Raw genomic sequence first — 17,103 nt, forward strand, 5'->3', positions numbered from 1 at the left:
GATTCATCAATCCTGAGTTTCATATACTGAAAACAGAAAAACGTTTAACAAAAATTCAAGAACGGGATCCCCAATGACATAACACATCTGACATACCCCAATATGAACCAAAACTACACCAAACAAAAATGTTGAAAACTAGATCAAGCCTAAAAGGTTAGCTACCTCCTGTCTTTTTCTTTTTTTTTTTTCATCATCCAAGTGAACCTTCAGGCCCACCATTTTTGTTCCAGATATTCAAATGACAGCTTGCTTGGTATGGTTTTTAACATTCATTGTTTTGAGAACTTTGATGTTTTTGAAGAGCACACAGAATTTAGGAACTTGCTGTATTTTTTAAAGTGATATCTAGTTTATATTGTTCATAGACTATGTCACAAATGTATGCACACAAATACATGTAACTTCAAAGGGAAAAAATGCATAGTAGCCTTCATCATAAGTACTTTGGACACGTTGTGAGGAGGGACCGTTCTCTGGAGAAGAACATCATACTTAGGAAAGTAGAGGGCAGTGAGACAAAGAAAGGCCCTCGAGGAGATGGACTGGCACAGTGGCTCCAACGTGGGCTCAGGCATAAGAACAGTGGTGAGCACGGAAAGGGCCAGGCAGTGTCCGGATTCTGCTGTGCATAAGGTCACTGTGGGTCAGAACCAACTTGATGGCACCTAGCAACCATAGCAAAAACATCGACAACAAAGTTGGTTTTTCCCCCCAGGCTAAAACTTTTTAATTTTTTAAAATAAATTTGAGAAATAAATAGAGATGACAACTGTATCCTTATTAAGGAGAACAGCATGGAAGAAGAAATTTTATGGATTTTATAAATCCTGGAAGCATTTATTATAACACATAGAGGGCTAGGCATTTTCACAGGGCAGAGAATAACATGTCTAGGACTGTTGCTGGCTTCAGTGAGCATGCACTATAGGTGTGGTTAGATATATACATAAGCACAAATGCAGCCATTAGTAATAGTGCTGTGAGATATTCACTCTTCCTCCCCCTCCTGCATTTTCTTTACACATGAATAGGAAATCTCACATCAGTAGGAGTTGGAGTGGTATTTCCTGTCTTCCTGTATTATGTAAATACAGCTTGATGATCACGGGAGGAGTCAGGATGGTGTTCTCTCTCAAGGGGAAGCAGCTGGCCACATGGCAATCAAAGGCCATCAATAACAGTATGGCAGAGTCTACCACAGAGCTGAAGTGGAGAGAGAGCATGGGGTAGGGCAACCAGACTAAGTTATTTCCTTGGATTCCAGCTGTCCATTGCTGAGAAGTGTGGGCACTGTAGCAGGGTCAATGTGAGGTCGGTGCTGGCCAGCATAGGGAGGAAGAAAAACTTCCTCACCTCAACCTCTTCTTTGATGGCCCTTGCCGCTCACTGCATTTCCTTCAGAGAGAAGAGGAGGATAAACTTTTCCTGGATCTGCTTGGTCTTCACTCCATAAACAATAGGATTTAGAGCAGGAGGGATGGCCACATAGAGGTTGTCGAATAAGATGAGCACATGTCTAGGGACACTATGTCCAAAGCGATGAGCAAGGATGGAGAAAAAAGCAGGTGTGTAAAACATGAGGATGACACAGACATGGGCTCCACAGGTGGTAAGGGCCTTTTGGCGGGCACCCCGGGATGAGAGCTGAAAGACAGCGCGGAGAATGAAGGTGTAGGAAATAGTAATGAAGATCACATCTGAGATGACAGTCATAAGAGGTACAGCAAATCCATACCATATGTTGATAGATATATCAGCAGAGGAAAGTCGCGCCACACCTATATGCTCACAGTATGTATGTGGGATGATCCTCGTCCCACAGAAGGGCAACCGTTTCAGCAGAAAAACATCTGGAAGGATGACAGAAAAGCTCCTCACCACAATGCTGACCACAAGTTTGATGATCACCTGAGGAGTCAGGATGGTGTTATATCTCAAGGGGAAGCAGATGGCCACATAGCGATCAAAGGCCATCGCTAACAGTATGGCAGAGTCTACCACAAAGCTGAAGTGGAGAAAGAACATCTGGGTGAGGCAACCAGAGAAGGTTATTCCCTTGGTTTTAAGCCATACATTGCTGAGAAGTTTGGGTACCGTAGCAGTGGACAAAATGAGGTCTGTGCTGGCCAGCATAGCCAGGAAGAAAAACATGGGTTCATGAAGACTTTGCTCAACTGCAATGAGGTAGAGGAGGATGCAATTTCCCACAATGGCCACAACATAGATGATACAAAAGGGAATTCCAATCCAGATGTGGAACTTCTCTAGGCCAGGTATGCCAACAAGGATAAATGAATCCGGGTTGTAACAGCTCAAGTTATACATGGCCTCTTCAGTCTGAGATCCACTGGGTCTTGAACCCTGAGAAGAAAACAACTGTCGGTATGGGCTGTGAAAGTTAACGATGATACTCTCTTGTTGCAAGTTGTTAAGGGTTGCAACTGTCATCTACAGAGTTCCTAAATCACAATCCCCTCCAGTCCCCAGGACCAGCTGGTACATATAGAATAAAATGACTATCGCCCTTCTTTTCCATGCCCTTCACTTAATTCATGTACATATGTACTAACAAATCCTATGAAATTATTGTTTTGTTGGTCAAGATTGTCAAAGATGAATAGCTTGTCATTATTAAATATAAATAACTGTATTTCTTTCTCAGTGCAGATTATTTAGGCTAGGCCTTGGTTCAAAAGGAAAAACATGATGTATAAGATAAACAGAAAGAGATAGAGAAGGAGAAGAGAGGGAGACAAAGAGAAAATGATAATAATTTAAAAATAGAATAAAGAAGAAAGGATAGTTTCTGATTGTTTTGTAGTATGAAATTTTCTTACACAAAAATTGAAATATGGTTTAGATTTGGATGAATGTTTCTTGACCTATGAATGTAAGAAAATGAATCTACCAGAAACCACACATGAGCAGAGAAATAACATTTCCTGACTCATGCAGAGAGGAGTGAACTTAGAAGTGATGCTCTAGATTTTGTAGGATCTCTGTTCTCTAAAGTTCGTAAGGGAGAGAGGGTACTACCCATCAGTGAGTCAGCCGAGCTCCATAACATTCCAATCCGTGTGATTTGTCCTAAGAGGAGTGAAATGGTCCAGGTTCTCACGTCCTGGAGATGGAATAAAAAATAATTAAGACACTTCTTGCCTCGAGGTTTTAATGTCTGGTCCTACAGAGCTTGAGTCCCAGCTGTGAGAATTCCCAGCGTGGTATTTAACTGAGTCCTGCTTTGGAGGTAGCTTTTGCTTTGAAAATGCACTGTAAGTTTTAAGTGGAGTTTGTTTTACCAAGTATTTTGATAAGAGAAGGAAGGGGAATCAGGAATTCTGACAGCAGGGAGCACAGACTTAGGATGGCACAGCAAAATATGGGCCAGCCTTGCAACAATTTTAAAGAACTTGATTATTTTCCACCCCAATTTTTTAAAAGTATTTTAAGGAAATGAGTGGATTTGGTGTGCGAGCCATTTTAGTTCTATATTAGTGTGTTTGTCAGGAATCAGCAGATTCGCTGAGAAAGTAACTAGCTGGAGTGCTGTCGGCTATTGGACTTCTATGCCAGGATGCTTGTCAGATATTTATACAGTGAGTTCTCTTTGCAAAGGGGTACGTTTCATCATTAACAAGTTTTTTAATTAGGCAAGGTGGACAAATTGCACCTAACTAGAACTGTGAGGATGCCTGGTGGTCATGGCTGGTAAGAAAATCAGATATTCATAGTCGCCAGACAGGGACAAAGATGCAGCTCTCTACTCCCTCAAAGATTTATAGCTCAGGAAACCTTACAGAGAATCACTTTGAGTCAGAATCATCATCTTGACGTTGGGTTCATAAGAGCTTTCAGTAATTCTCAAGTCCATACACAGCCTTGCTGATGAATGCATTAAATTCTATCTCCAAGCCTGAAGCAGAAGGAATTCCTACAAGCACTCTAAGTCAGCCTTATAATAATAATAATGTTTAGCGAGTAACAATCTGCATGAAACTGTCCAGAAATCAATGGCCACATAATCACCTACGGTCTGAAAAGCAAGTAGAGTAACACAGCCCCAACATGCCTCTCTGATTTAGGCTAGATTACATCTCAGTCTGCGATGAATAGGTGCACTGCCTGCCACAGGTAGCCTGTCATCTCAGGGACAGGGAATACATTTAACAGGAGGGGAAAATGAAACATTAATTCTTAAAACTACAAGAGAAGTTAAAATAAATTCAATCCATAGTCTGCTGTTTTAGTCAAAACCTATTCTGATATTACTTCTTCAAACTATAGTTTATGTCCTTCTAAATTCCCTGCTATATCCTTGGTCATGCTAGCTTGTGTGCACTTGATAAATCAGTAATCCCTCACCAAGGTCTACCTCCTTAATAGAATCATTGGTACCAGAAGGAGTCTTACTTCCCAGGATCATGGCATCCAGGGCACAGCCCCTATTAGGACACTGACTAAACCCAGGCGACCCCCTTTGGTAAAAGAAGAAAGCCAGTGTAGAATTTCCTCCTTCCTGAGTGATTGCCTTGTTCAACTCACCAGACTCGTATCTTCTTTTTCTTGCTCTACAGGATTACTGGGAAGTATCTATTGAGAGAAAGCATTTAACATTTTAGACTGTGAACTATTACAGTAAGGGGTGAAATGAAAAGATTTATGTGTTTCCCTATATTCCCACGAGATTGAACTCAGGTTATCTGTGAATCTACCTATCGCAGTACCAGAAGAGGGATGAAATTGACCATATTAACTCCTTTTCCCTTGAGATGGTGTGAACCTTGTGGATATTGGATCCCTAAGAGATTCAGGCCTACACAAATCACATGCAACCAGCTGAAATAGAACTCTTTTTTGTTATCATTTCATTGGGGGCTCTTACAGCTATTATAACATTCCACACATCAATTGTATCAAGCTTGTGCATATGTTGCCATCATCATTTCCAAAACAATTTTCTACTTGAGCCCTTGGTATAAGCTCCTCTTTTTATCCCTCCCTCCCCTCCCTCTCACCTTCGAGAATCCTTGACCAATTATATATTGTTATCATTATTTCATATCTTACAATTTCCTCTGTCTCCCTTCACCCACATTTCTGTTTTTTATCCCCTTCCGGGTGAGCTATATATCCAACCTTGTGATAGGTTGCCCCTTTCTCCCCTTACCCCTCTGCGACCATCCTCCTCCATTCAGGATATAGCTACTCCCACTACTGTTCTGAGGGGTTTATCTGTCCTGAATTCCATGTGTTGGTAGCTTTTATCTGTACCAATGTGTGTTCTCCGGTCTAGCCAGATTGTAAGGTAGAACTGGGTCATGGTAGTGTGGTGGGAAGAAGCACTCAGGAACTAGAAGAATGATGTGTGCTTCATCAATGCTATCCTGTACCTTGGTTGAATCATCCCTTCTTTATAACCCTTCTGTGGGGGATATCCAATTGTCTACAAATGGGCTTTGGGTCTCTACTCCAAACTCCCTCATTCCTATCAATATAATTCTTTGTGTTGAATCATTTGATACCTGATATCTGATCCCGTCGACACCTCATGATCACACAGGCTGTTGTGCTTCTTCCGTGTGGGCTTCTTTGCTTCCCTGTTAGATGGCTGCTTGTTTAACTTCAGGCTTTTAAGACCCCTGATGTTATATGTTTTGATAGCCGGGCAGCATCCTCTCTCTTCACCACATTTGCTTATGCGCCCATTTTTTTACTTCAATGATGTGTCAGGAGGGTGAGTATCAGAGAGTGCCAGGTTATTAGAACAAAGTGTTCTTGGGGTAAGGGAAGCTTTGAGTAAAGGCCCAAAGTCCATCTATTATCTATATTTTTATCATTTTATTGGGGGCTTGTACAGTTCTTATCACAAGCAACACATACCTCTAATGTGTCAAACACTTTTTGTACATATGTTGCCAACATCATTTTCAAAATATTTTCTTTCTACTTGAGCTCATTTCCCCCTCCCCAACCCTCTCCCCTCATGAACCCTTGACAATTTATCATTGTTTCTTTCATGTCTTACACCGACAGATGTCTCCTTTCATCCACTTTTCTGTTGTTTGTCCCCCTGAGAGGGGGTTATATGTAGATTATTGTGATTGGTTTCTCCTTTTTCCCAGCACCTTCCCCTTACCCTCCTGGTATTGTGACTCTCATTATTAGTCCTGAGGGGTTTATCTGTCCTGGACTCCCTGTGTTTCCAGCTCTTATCTGTACTAGTGTATGATCTCTGGTCTTGCCAGATTTATAAGTTAGAATTGGGGTCATGGTAGTGCAGGGGAAGAAACATTAAAGAACGAGAGGAAATTTGTATGTTTCATCAGTACTATAGTGCACCCTGACTGGCTCGTCTCTTCCTTGTAACCCTTCTGTTAGGGGATGTCCAATTGTCTACAGATGGACTTTGGGACTCCACTCCTCACTCCCCTTTATTCACATTTTTATAAGTTTTTGTTCTGGGACTTTAATGCCTGATACCTGATCCCATTGACACTTCATCATCACACAGGCTGGTGTGTTTGTTCCCTGTGGAATGTGTTGCTTCTCAGCTAGACGGCCACTTGTTTACCTCCAAGCCTTTAAGACTCCAGATGCTATATCTTTTGATAGCCAGGCACCATCAGCTTTCTTCACTACATTTGCTTATGCACCCATTTTGTCTTCAGCGATCATATGGGAAAGGTGAGCATCACAGAATGCCGGGTTATAAGAACAAAGTGTTCTTGCATTGTGGGATTGTTTGAGTAGTAACCCAATGTCTGTCTACTATTTTAATACTTAACATATAAATATATGTACATAGATCTTTTTCCCTATATCTGGCTATGGTATGTTACTTGCCTCTTCTGGGTATATGCCCAGTAGGGGGATTTCTGGGTTATATGGTAGCTCGATTTCCATATATTTTAGATAGCACCAAATCTATTTCCATAATGGCTCTATATACCTACAGGTCCATCAGCAGTGGACGAGAGAGTTCCTATCTCACCACAGCCCCTCCAATACTTGTTACTTTCTGATTTTTTTAAATTGGGCTATCTTTGAGGGTGTAAGGTGGATTCTCATAGTTGTTTTAATTTGAATTTCTCTTATGGCTAATGATTGGGAACACTTTCTCATATGTTTATTGACCATTCATATATCTGCCCTTGTGATATTTCTGTTCAGGTCCTTCTCCACTTTCTCAGTGGGCAATTAGTTTTGTTCTTATTGTAAGCTAGCAGAGTACTGTAGCTTTTAGTAAAAAGGCCTTTGTCTGATGTGTCATTGCTAAACAAGTTTTCCCAATCTATGGGCTCTCTTATTACTCTCTTGGTGAATTCTTTCAATGTACATGGTATTTTATCTTCAGGATATCCCACTTATCAATTTGCACTTCATCTGTATTGGTGTCCTTCCTTATTTCCAATAGCCTATGTATTCCCTGCGCCAAAGTTCTCAGGTTTGTCATAATTCCCTCATCGATGGTCCTAATACTTTCTGGTTTTACCTCAAGGTCTGTGATACACTTTGAGTTGATTTGGGGGCATGGAGTGAAGTAAGTGTCTTGCTTCATTTTTCTGCCGGAAGATATCCATTTTTTCTAGCACCACTTGTTGGAGAGGGCATCCACTTCCCATTTGATGTTTTGGGGGCCCTTATCAAAGATCAGCTGTCTGTATGCTGATGATTTTATTTCTGGGTTTTCAGTTCTTTTCCATTGGTCTGAGTATCTGTCATTGTACCTATCCCACCCTGTTTTCACCATTGTGACTATATAATATGTGGTAAAGTCAAGTAAAGCAAAATTCACACTTTGCCCTCCTTCTTAAAGAGTTCTCTGCTAATTCTGGGCTTCTTCCCTCTCCACTTGAAGTTGGTAATCAGTTTTTCCAGTTCTTTGAAGATGGTGGTATTTGTATCAGGATAGCATTAAACTTATATAGTGCCTTGGACAGAACTGACATCTTTACTATATTGAGTCCTCTCATCCACGAGCTTGGGATACTCTTCCATTTGTTGAGGTTGCTCTTGGTTTCTTGTAATAGTGTTCTGTAGGTTTCCATGGACAAATTTTGGGGGGTTTTCTTGTTAGTCAGATATATCCCTAGATATTTCAATTTGTGCTCAGCTATTGTGAAGGATACTACCTTTTTGATCCCCTCTTCCATGGTCTTGTCAATATCTATAGCTTTCTGATAGACTTCTGCTTGTTGATCCTGTATCCTCCCATTCTGCCAAATTCCTCTATTGCTTCCAGTACTCCGCTTATGGAAGTTTTAGGATTTTCTATATATAAAATCATACAATCTGCAAATAATGGTAGTTTCACCTCTTCTTTCCCCTGGTGAATGCCTTTGATGTATTTTCTTTACCTTGGGTTGGTTTCTAAGACCTCCAGTCTGATGTTCAATAAGAGTGGGGACAAGAGGAATCCTTGTATGGTCGCCTTTTTCAGTAGGATTGTGTTCATCTTTTCTCCATTGATTACCACGTTGGCTACTGGTTTTTACATATAGATTGTATTATGCTTAGGAATTTTCCTTCCATTCCTATCTTCTTGAGTGTCTTAAACAGGAATTGTTGTTGGATGTTATCCAACACTTTTTCCAAAGCTATTGATTTTATCATGTGGTTCTTGTAATTTTTCATTTCAATGTGGCGAATAATACTAATGGTCTTTCATATATTGAACCATCCCTGAATCTCTGGTATGAATCCCACATGGTCATGGTAGATTATTTGTTTTATATACTTTTGTATTCTATTGGCCAGCATTTTGTTACAGATTTTTGCATTAATGTTCATTAGGGATATTGGTCTGTAGTTCTTGATTCTTGTTGGATCCTTGCCCTGGTTATGTATCAAAATTATATTAGCTTCATAGAAAGAGTTTGGGAGTTTACCATCTTTTTCTTTGTTCTGGAAGTGTTTGTGTAGAATTTGTGTCAGTTCTTCCCTGAGCAGTTGGTAAAATTCTCCTGTGAAGCCATCTGGTCCAGACGATTTTTTTTTTTGTTGGTAATCCCTTGATAACCTTGTCTATTTCTTATATTGCTATGGGTCTGTTCAGATTGTTGATGTCCATTGGGGATAGTCTATGGAAGGATTGTTTTTCCAAGAATGTTTCCATGTCTTCCAAGTTGTTGAATTAATTGGCATACAGTCCTTTGTAGTACTGTGTAATTATCATTAGGGTCTGTTGTAATGTCCTCTGTTTCTTCCCTCATCCTTGCTATTGAAATCTGTTCCCTCCTTTCTTTGGTTATATTTGCCAGGGGGTCTGTCGATTCTGTTTATCCTTTCAAAGAACCAACTTTTTGCATCATTAATTTCCCACCCATGGTTTTCTTGTTTTCCCTCTCCTGAATCTCAGCCCTGATTTTTATTATTTCTTTTCTTTTGCTATTAATAGGATTGTCCTGTTGACTTTGCTCTAGTTGTGGTAAATTTTGTGCAGGCATATCAATCACAAGTCTCTCTTCCTTTTTCATGTATGCAGTATGGAACCAGTAGAAAGGTCTGAGGGGCCAGCCCCAATTCCAACTATGTGAACCGTCACCCCTCCCCCCAAAAGAATTTACTTCAGAGTATAGCACTGAAGCTACAGCTCATGGAAAGGGACATGTCTGATCAGAGCACATGGGAGCAAATTAAGGGGGAGGAACAGTGGAGCACATCCTGGCCCACCAAGCCTTGAGGATGATATCCCCACTCAGAGCAGTCAATGCACAGAGAGGACCACATGACCGGTCCCACTATGAGACACAATATCCCTCACTGACCCATTGCCCTACAGGGGACAACACTGGAGACAGAGTGTAGGAATTGTGCCTGATCTGACCTCACCACACCAAGGCAAAACACTAAGGGCATGCAACAGAACAGCAAGGGGAGCAGAGCAAGGAAGACCCGAGGGAGTACCTAAAACAGACTTTGGGGCCAGGGCATGGCACTCCAACTGACTCAACTGGAAAACACTGCTAAAAGTCAAGAAACAGACCTTGAACTATTTACAGGATTTTCTTTTCTTTTTTTTTGTCATTGGTTTTTGTTTTTGTTTTGGTGCTTTGTTTTGCTCTGTCTTGTTTTTGTGCATGTTCTTATCCCTGCAGGTCTATCTAGATAAGATAGGCTGGATAAACAATCTAGAGGAAAAAATGATGGGACCGACGGTTCCAGGGGGACATGGGAGAGGGAGAGGTGTGGGAAAGGAAGTAGTGTTAATAAACCCAGGGACATGAGAACAAGTGATTCAAAATCAGTTGTGAGGAGGTTGTAATAGGCCTAGTAGACCTTGATCAAGGACAGTGTAGCCAAGACAAATTACTGAAAACCAAATGAAGGCTGAGCATGATAGTGGGACAAAAGGAAAGTAAAAGAAAATAGAGAAAAAAACTAGGAAGCACAGGGAATTTACAGAGGTCTAAATACAGGCATGTACATATGTAAATATATTTATATACAATAATGGGGAATAGATCTATGTGCATATATTTATAGGTTTAGTATTAAGGTAGCAGATGGACATTGGGCCCCCACTCAAGTACTCCCTCAATGCAAGAACACTTTGTTCTAGTAACCTGGCATTCCATGATCCTCACCTACCTGACACAGTTGCAGAAGACAAATGTGTGCATAAGAAAATGTGGTGAAGAAAGCTGATGGTGCCTGGCTATCAAAAGATATATCATCTGGGGTGTTAAAAATTTGAAGGTAAACAAGCAGCCATCTATCTCAGAAGTGATAAAGCACACTTGGGAGAAGCACACCAACCTGTGTGATCCCGAGGTGTCAAAGGAATCAGGTATCAGGCATCAAAGAGCAAAAAGTAATATCATTGTGAATGACAGGGAGTGTGGAGTGGGGACCCAAAGCCCATCTGTAGGCAACTGGATATCCCCTTACAGAAGGGTCATGGGGAGGAGACGAGCCAGTCAGGGTGCAGTGTAGCAACAATGAAACATACAAGTTTCCTTTAGTTCTTTAATGCTCCTCCACCCCCCCGCCCCACTATCATGACCCTAATCCTATCTTACAAATCCAGCTAGACCAGAGGATGTACACTGTTACAGATAGGCACTGGAAACACAGGAATTCTGGACAGATGAACCCTTCAGGACCAGTGGTGAGAGTGGAGATACTGAGAGGTTTGAGGGAAGGTGGAGTAGAAAGGAAGAACCAATTACAAGGATCTACATATAACCCCCTCCCTGGGGAACAGACAACAGAAAAGTGGATGAAAGGAGATTTCAGACGGTGTAAGATATGACAAAATAATAATAATTTATAAATTATCAAAGGTTCATAGGGAGATGGGTGGGGGTGGGGGAAAATAAGGATCTGGTACCTAGAGCTCAAGTAGAAAGCAAATGTTTTGAGAATGATGAGGGCAATAAATGTACAAATGTGCTTGAGAAAAAAAAAAGATGCATTCTATGATGAGGGCAACAAATGTAAAAATGTGCTTGACACAATGGATGTATGTGTGGATTGTGATAAGAGTTGTAGAAGCCCCCAATAAAATGATTTCAAAAAAAGAAATGAGAATGCTCTTTAGCAATGAGGATGGTGTGGCTTTGTCTCACTTACTTTGGACATTTAATCAGGAGAGACTAGTCCCTGAAAGAAGACATCATGCTTTGTAAGACAGATGATCAGTAAACAAGAAGACTCACAGTGAGATAGATTGACACAGTGGCTGCAGCAATAGGCTTAAACAGAGCAGCAATTGTGATAATGGTACAGGACCTAGCCCTTTTGCGTTCTGTTGTAAAAAGTGTTGATATAAGTTGACATCAACTTGACAGCATCTAACAACGTACTCCAGCTCTGTTTTAGGATATTAAAGAGACCTTCATCTTAAATAGAATATAAGGAAAACAATGATTAAGTCTTAAAATAGACAAAGACAACACAAAGACACAAACACCTCACCGAATGAAGGAGGCCATTAGCAGGAGTTTGAAGTGACGTTCAAGGATTTGTTGCCATATGAAGCTTTAAAAGGGGCATGGAAGGGCATAGGAAATTGTCACAAAAGCATGATTGGTGGCCGAGTAATACACAACAATTCAGGGGGGACAACAAAAGTAGGAACGAGTCCATAATTGGAATACATACATTGTTAGATATAAGGACTTAGAAGATCTATCCAGGGCTCTCCAACCAATGCAGTCAGGATGAAACAGATAATATCTGACTGCTGACTACCAGACCCCCAGCACCTTGACTTCCATCAAGAACACACCCCAGCAATCCCCTAAGAGAGAGACTGCCCCTCCGAAGATGGAGGTAAACTACTTTTCAAGGCACTCTGTCTAAGGGCATGAGTATGTGCATCCTTGGTTAATAACCAGAGAGAATTCAAAGGAGGCTTAATCCGTGTGGGCACTCTGAATGGATTTTGGGCTCACACTGCTATTCATAGTCTTTTGCAAACTAGGGTGCTCAGAATTTAATCTTTAGTACATCTCTCATGAATCTATTGGAATTTTTTCCAGGGGCAATTTATGGCTAGCTTCATAGTCAGTTCCTGAATTTATTCTGACTGGTGATTTTGAACTTCACCATCTCTTTCCAGAGATTATAGCTGATTTGTATCCTGTGTGTGTCATTGGATGAAGGTCATATATATATATAATCACTGTTTAAGTTGCTGGGAGGGGGGGGTATTTTAATCAATAAGTCTTTGGTATTGAAAAATGCTTTCATGAGATCTCCAGAGTCATTTCTAACATCAAGACTATATTTTCCACCTACTCACCCTTTTTCGTTTCCAACAATCATACTCTAATTGTTATATTCTGGGTTGATTTTCCTCAGTTCTTGCTTCTCAATAGGTAAAGATTTCACATGGTAGAAATATGATTGCAAGTCAAAGTAAACTTTTTATGAGCGAAAGTACAGCTTTTGATAGTACCGTCTTACAGACAATAATGTGTCATCTCTGGGAAGCTTGGAGGGCTTCATAGAGGGCCACATGGCGAGACACGGGAAGAGGCCAGGAAGGAGGAGTGGGGTGATGGAACCAGAAAAAAATGTATATGCCTTCCTTCCCTGACTAGTTTCCTCCCACATCTACTTGAATGACATCGTTTTGTGTATCAGATTCTTAGTGGATGGCTCAAGTGGTATTGTGACATGTCCTTTGCTGGTCCTTACTGGGCATGCCCAAGCTTTGAGTGGGTGTGCTTAAGCATATGTGTAACATAACTGGTCCTTACTGTATATGGCTCTTCCCATAGCCTTCTTAGGAAAGAGTTCTTTCTAACATGGGCTAGCTATTCCTTGCTGATTAGTGGGCTGCTTGGAGACATTTTTTCCCCTAAGCTTCCTGCTTATCACAATCACTAATCAATGTATCTTAGCTGTGTGTTTGATTAATTTTGCCCTAAAGAAGTTAATAAAAATCCTCAATTTCTCTATTTTCTGGTTTAGTGGTTAACATATGTATGTGAATATTAACTGGTCATCCATATAGGTGTCCACATAGTACATTATTCTATTAATGACAAAGTTTTACTTCACAATACTTTGTTTCTTTTGATGGTGAACTCAATGTCATTGCTCTTCATGGTGTCATACCCAGGATGATGGCTAGATTTTATGTCACCTGGATGTACCTGGGTAAAAGTAGAGATGGGGTCCAACCTATCACTCGGGTCACAGCCTGATGATGCCTCTTTGGGGATATAGCCTTTTAATAAGAGAGATACTGGACACGTCTCTCATTCTTGCTCTTCACCTTCCTGCTTAACTGGATCTTGTGGCTCACACCTGGGTCTAGCAGTCCATGTGGCCTGCCAAGCCTGGAAGCTATTGGTACCCTGCTATGTTCCTATGGACCTTGGATCTATGTGACTCTGCACCCAGTGGCCTTTGGTCTCCCAGATTCCTGCTTCATGTTTGTTTCTTCATTCTCTAGCAGTTGTGTGAGTCTGGAGAGGGTACCAGTTAGCATCTGACGTGTGGATATAAATTGAACTGGGTTGGGGCACTTTTTTGATATTAGATTCTTTCCTCTTTGGTGCAGGGAATACATAGGCTATCAGGAAAAGGGTAGGACACAAACACAGAAGAAGCATAATTTGACAAGTGGAATATACTGAAGATAAAACACCTGGGTACATTGAAAGACTTCACCAAGAGAGGAATGAGAGCCCACAGACTGGGAAAACATCTTCAGCAAAGACACATCTGACAAAGGCCTTGTTACTAAAATCTACAATACTCTGCTAGCCTACAATAATAAAAAATCAAATAGCCCATTGAGGAGGTGGGCAAAAGACCTGAACAGAAGTTCCACAAGGGTGCAAATCTGAATGGCCAATTAACATATGAGAAAATGTTCCTGATCATTAGCCATAAGGGAAATGCAAATTAAAGCAACTGTGAGATACCAGCTAACACCCTCAAAAACAGCCCAATCCCAAAGATCAAAGAGCAACAGATGTTGGAGAGGGTGTGATGAGATAGGAACTCTCATCCACTGCTGGTGGTCCTGTAGGTATGTGCAGCCATTATGAAAATCAGTTTGGTGATACCTAAAACAAATAGAAATGGAGATACCATATTATCCAGCAATCCCCCTAATTGGCATATACCCAGAAGAAGTAAGAAACAAACCAAGACCAGACATCTGCACTCCAATGTTGAACGCAGCAGTTTACTACACATTTCTAAAAAGCAGTGATGAACAAATGAAGCACATTGGCTCATGGGAAGAGTTGGAGGAAATTATGCTAAGTGAAGTAAGCCAAGCACAAAAGGATAAGTACAACATGAGTCCACTGAGGTAAGCTTAAAAAGCATAATGGCATATGAGAAAAGCTACTAAATGTATAAATTCCTGGAGCAAGGTACAGGCCCTCTGGCAGGGGTCATACCCAACCCAAGGATGCATATAGCAGCCAACTGAAGAGGTACGGAAAAGAAAAACAGGGAAAAAAATGGAGGAGGGTAGTAGGGGAACAGGGCACTAACCCACCCAAGGAGAAGGTATTGCTTATATCTCCACAGGAAAGGGAGAGGGACCAGACCTCACCCAGGGCACCAAGCCTGAGGGCAACATATCAGTATGGAACAGCAAACTAACAGAGAGATCTGTGGAGCCAACCTTGGCAGAGGGCAATCCCAGCTACATTGGCCCCCTCCCCAGAATAATGCACTACAGAGGACAGCACTGAAGTTATAGCCCGAAGAGAGTGGTGGGTCTGCCCAGACCACATCGGAGAAAACTAAGAGGGAGGGAGGGAGGGAGGGAAGGAGGGAGGGAGGGAGGAAGAGAGATTCATCTTGGTCCACCAAGCCTCAAGGATGACATTCCTGCTAGGATCAGCCAATGCACAGAAAGGACTGTAGGGCCAGCCCCATTATGAGACACTACTTCCCCTCACTGACCCACAATGCTACAGGGGACAGTACTGGAGACACAGTGTGGGAATTATGCCGATCTGACCCTTCCAAACCAGGTGAAACATGAAGGAAGTACAACAGAGCTGCAAGAGGAACAAACCAAAGATGTCCCTGAGGAATCTCAAAAACAGACTTCTGACTCAGGGGCAGTGCTTGTCACCTCATCAGACCCAGTCAGAAAACATTCATAAGGGTCAGCAGACAGACCTGGAAATCTTTATAGGCTTTTGTCTATCTATAGAAGATAGGCTGGATAAACAATCTCGAGAAGAAAAATAACGGACTGATGGTTCTGGGGGGGCGGGGGGGATATGGGAGAGAAGGAGGCAGTGGGAAAAGGGATGGGGGAGCCAACAGGGTCAAGAGAACAAGAAACAACAAGAGATCTAAAATTGATGGTGAGGAGGGTATGGAATGCTTGGTGGGGTTTGATCAAGTGCAATGTCGACCAGAGGAATTATTGAGAGCCCAATGAGGGTCCATATGATAGTGGACAGGAGGAAAGTAAAATAAATTAGAGGAAAGAACTAGGAGGTAAAAGAAATTTATAGAGATATAAATATAGGCTTGTATATATATAAATATATTAATATATAATGACAGGGATATAGGTCTATGTACATATATTTATATGTTAAGTATTAAGATAGAAGAGGGACATTGGGCCTCTACTCAACCCCTCCCTCAATGCAAGAATACTTTGTTCTAATATCTGGCATTCTGTCAGGCCCAAATTCCTGATAGGATCACTGAAAGCAAAATGGGTGCATAAGCAAATAGGATGGAGAAAGCTTATGGTGTCCAGCTATTAGAAGATATAATGTCTGGGGTCTTAAAGGCTTGAAGTTAAACAAGCAGCCATCCTACAGGGAAGCAACAAAGCCCACATGGAAAACACACATAAACCTGTGTGATCACAAGGTGTCCATCAGGTATCAGGCATCAGAAGATCAAAAGAAACAAGCATATTGCTCTGAACGAGAAGAGTCAGAGTGGAGACCCAAAGCCCATCTGTAGACAATTGGACATCCCCTCACAGAAGAGTCACAAGAAAAGGATGAGTCAGCCAGGGTGCAGTACAGCACTGATGAAACACACAAGATTCCTCCAGTTCTTTAGTGCTTTCCTACCCACCCCTGTCCCCCAAACGATCATGACCACAATTCTATCTTACGAATTTGGCTAGAGCTTAGCAGTTATACTGGTACAGATGGAAGCTCTTCACACACAGAATCCAGAACAGAATAACCCCTCAGGAAGAGTGATGAGAGTGAGCATACTGTGAGAGTTAGGGAAAGTCGGGGGAGAAAGGGGAAACTGATCACAACTATTGAGGTATAACATCACCCCCCAGGGTGATGAACAACAGAAACCTGGTTGAGGGGAAACAGCAGATGGTGTAAGATATGAAAATAATAATTTTCATATAATTTATCAAGGATTCATGAGGAGGGAGGAAAAAAATAGGAGCTGATGCCAAAGGCTCAAGTAGAAAGAAAATGCTTTGAAAATGATGATGGCAACATATGCACAAATGTGATTGGTACAATTGATTGGATTGTTATGAGATGTAAGAGCCCTTAATAAAATGACTACAATTATTTTTAAAGATTCTTTCTTAGAGGGAACCGATTACATGGAACTGTGTGTGACCTCCTCCCTGGGGGACAGACAACCGAAAAGTGGATGAAGGGAGAAGTC

At 41.4% G+C, this 17,103-nt stretch overlaps 1 protein-coding gene across 1 annotated transcript; it reads right to left on the minus strand.

The window, feature by feature from the left end:
* Positions 1–1,386: 1,386 nt before the first annotated feature.
* Positions 1,387–2,328, minus strand: LOC101662954 (olfactory receptor 52H1-like). Its single transcript, XM_004717096.1, has one exon. It carries the CDS (start codon positions 2,326–2,328, stop codon positions 1,387–1,389), a length of 942 nt encoding a protein of 313 aa, XP_004717153.1.
* Positions 2,329–17,103: the final 14,775 nt, after the last annotated feature.

The sequence above is a fragment of the Echinops telfairi genome, unplaced genomic scaffold (genome assembly GCF_000313985.2).
Source record: "Echinops telfairi isolate 266 unplaced genomic scaffold, ASM31398v2 ScPeMD7_41;HRSCAF=154, whole genome shotgun sequence".
NCBI lineage: Eukaryota > Metazoa > Chordata > Mammalia > Afrosoricida > Tenrecidae > Echinops > Echinops telfairi.

Excerpts from the sequence above, each read along its gene's own strand:
- LOC101662954 (XM_004717096.1), bottom strand. The coding sequence starts at position 2,328 with ATGTATAACTTGAGCTGTTACAACCCGGATTCATTTATCCTTGTTGGC.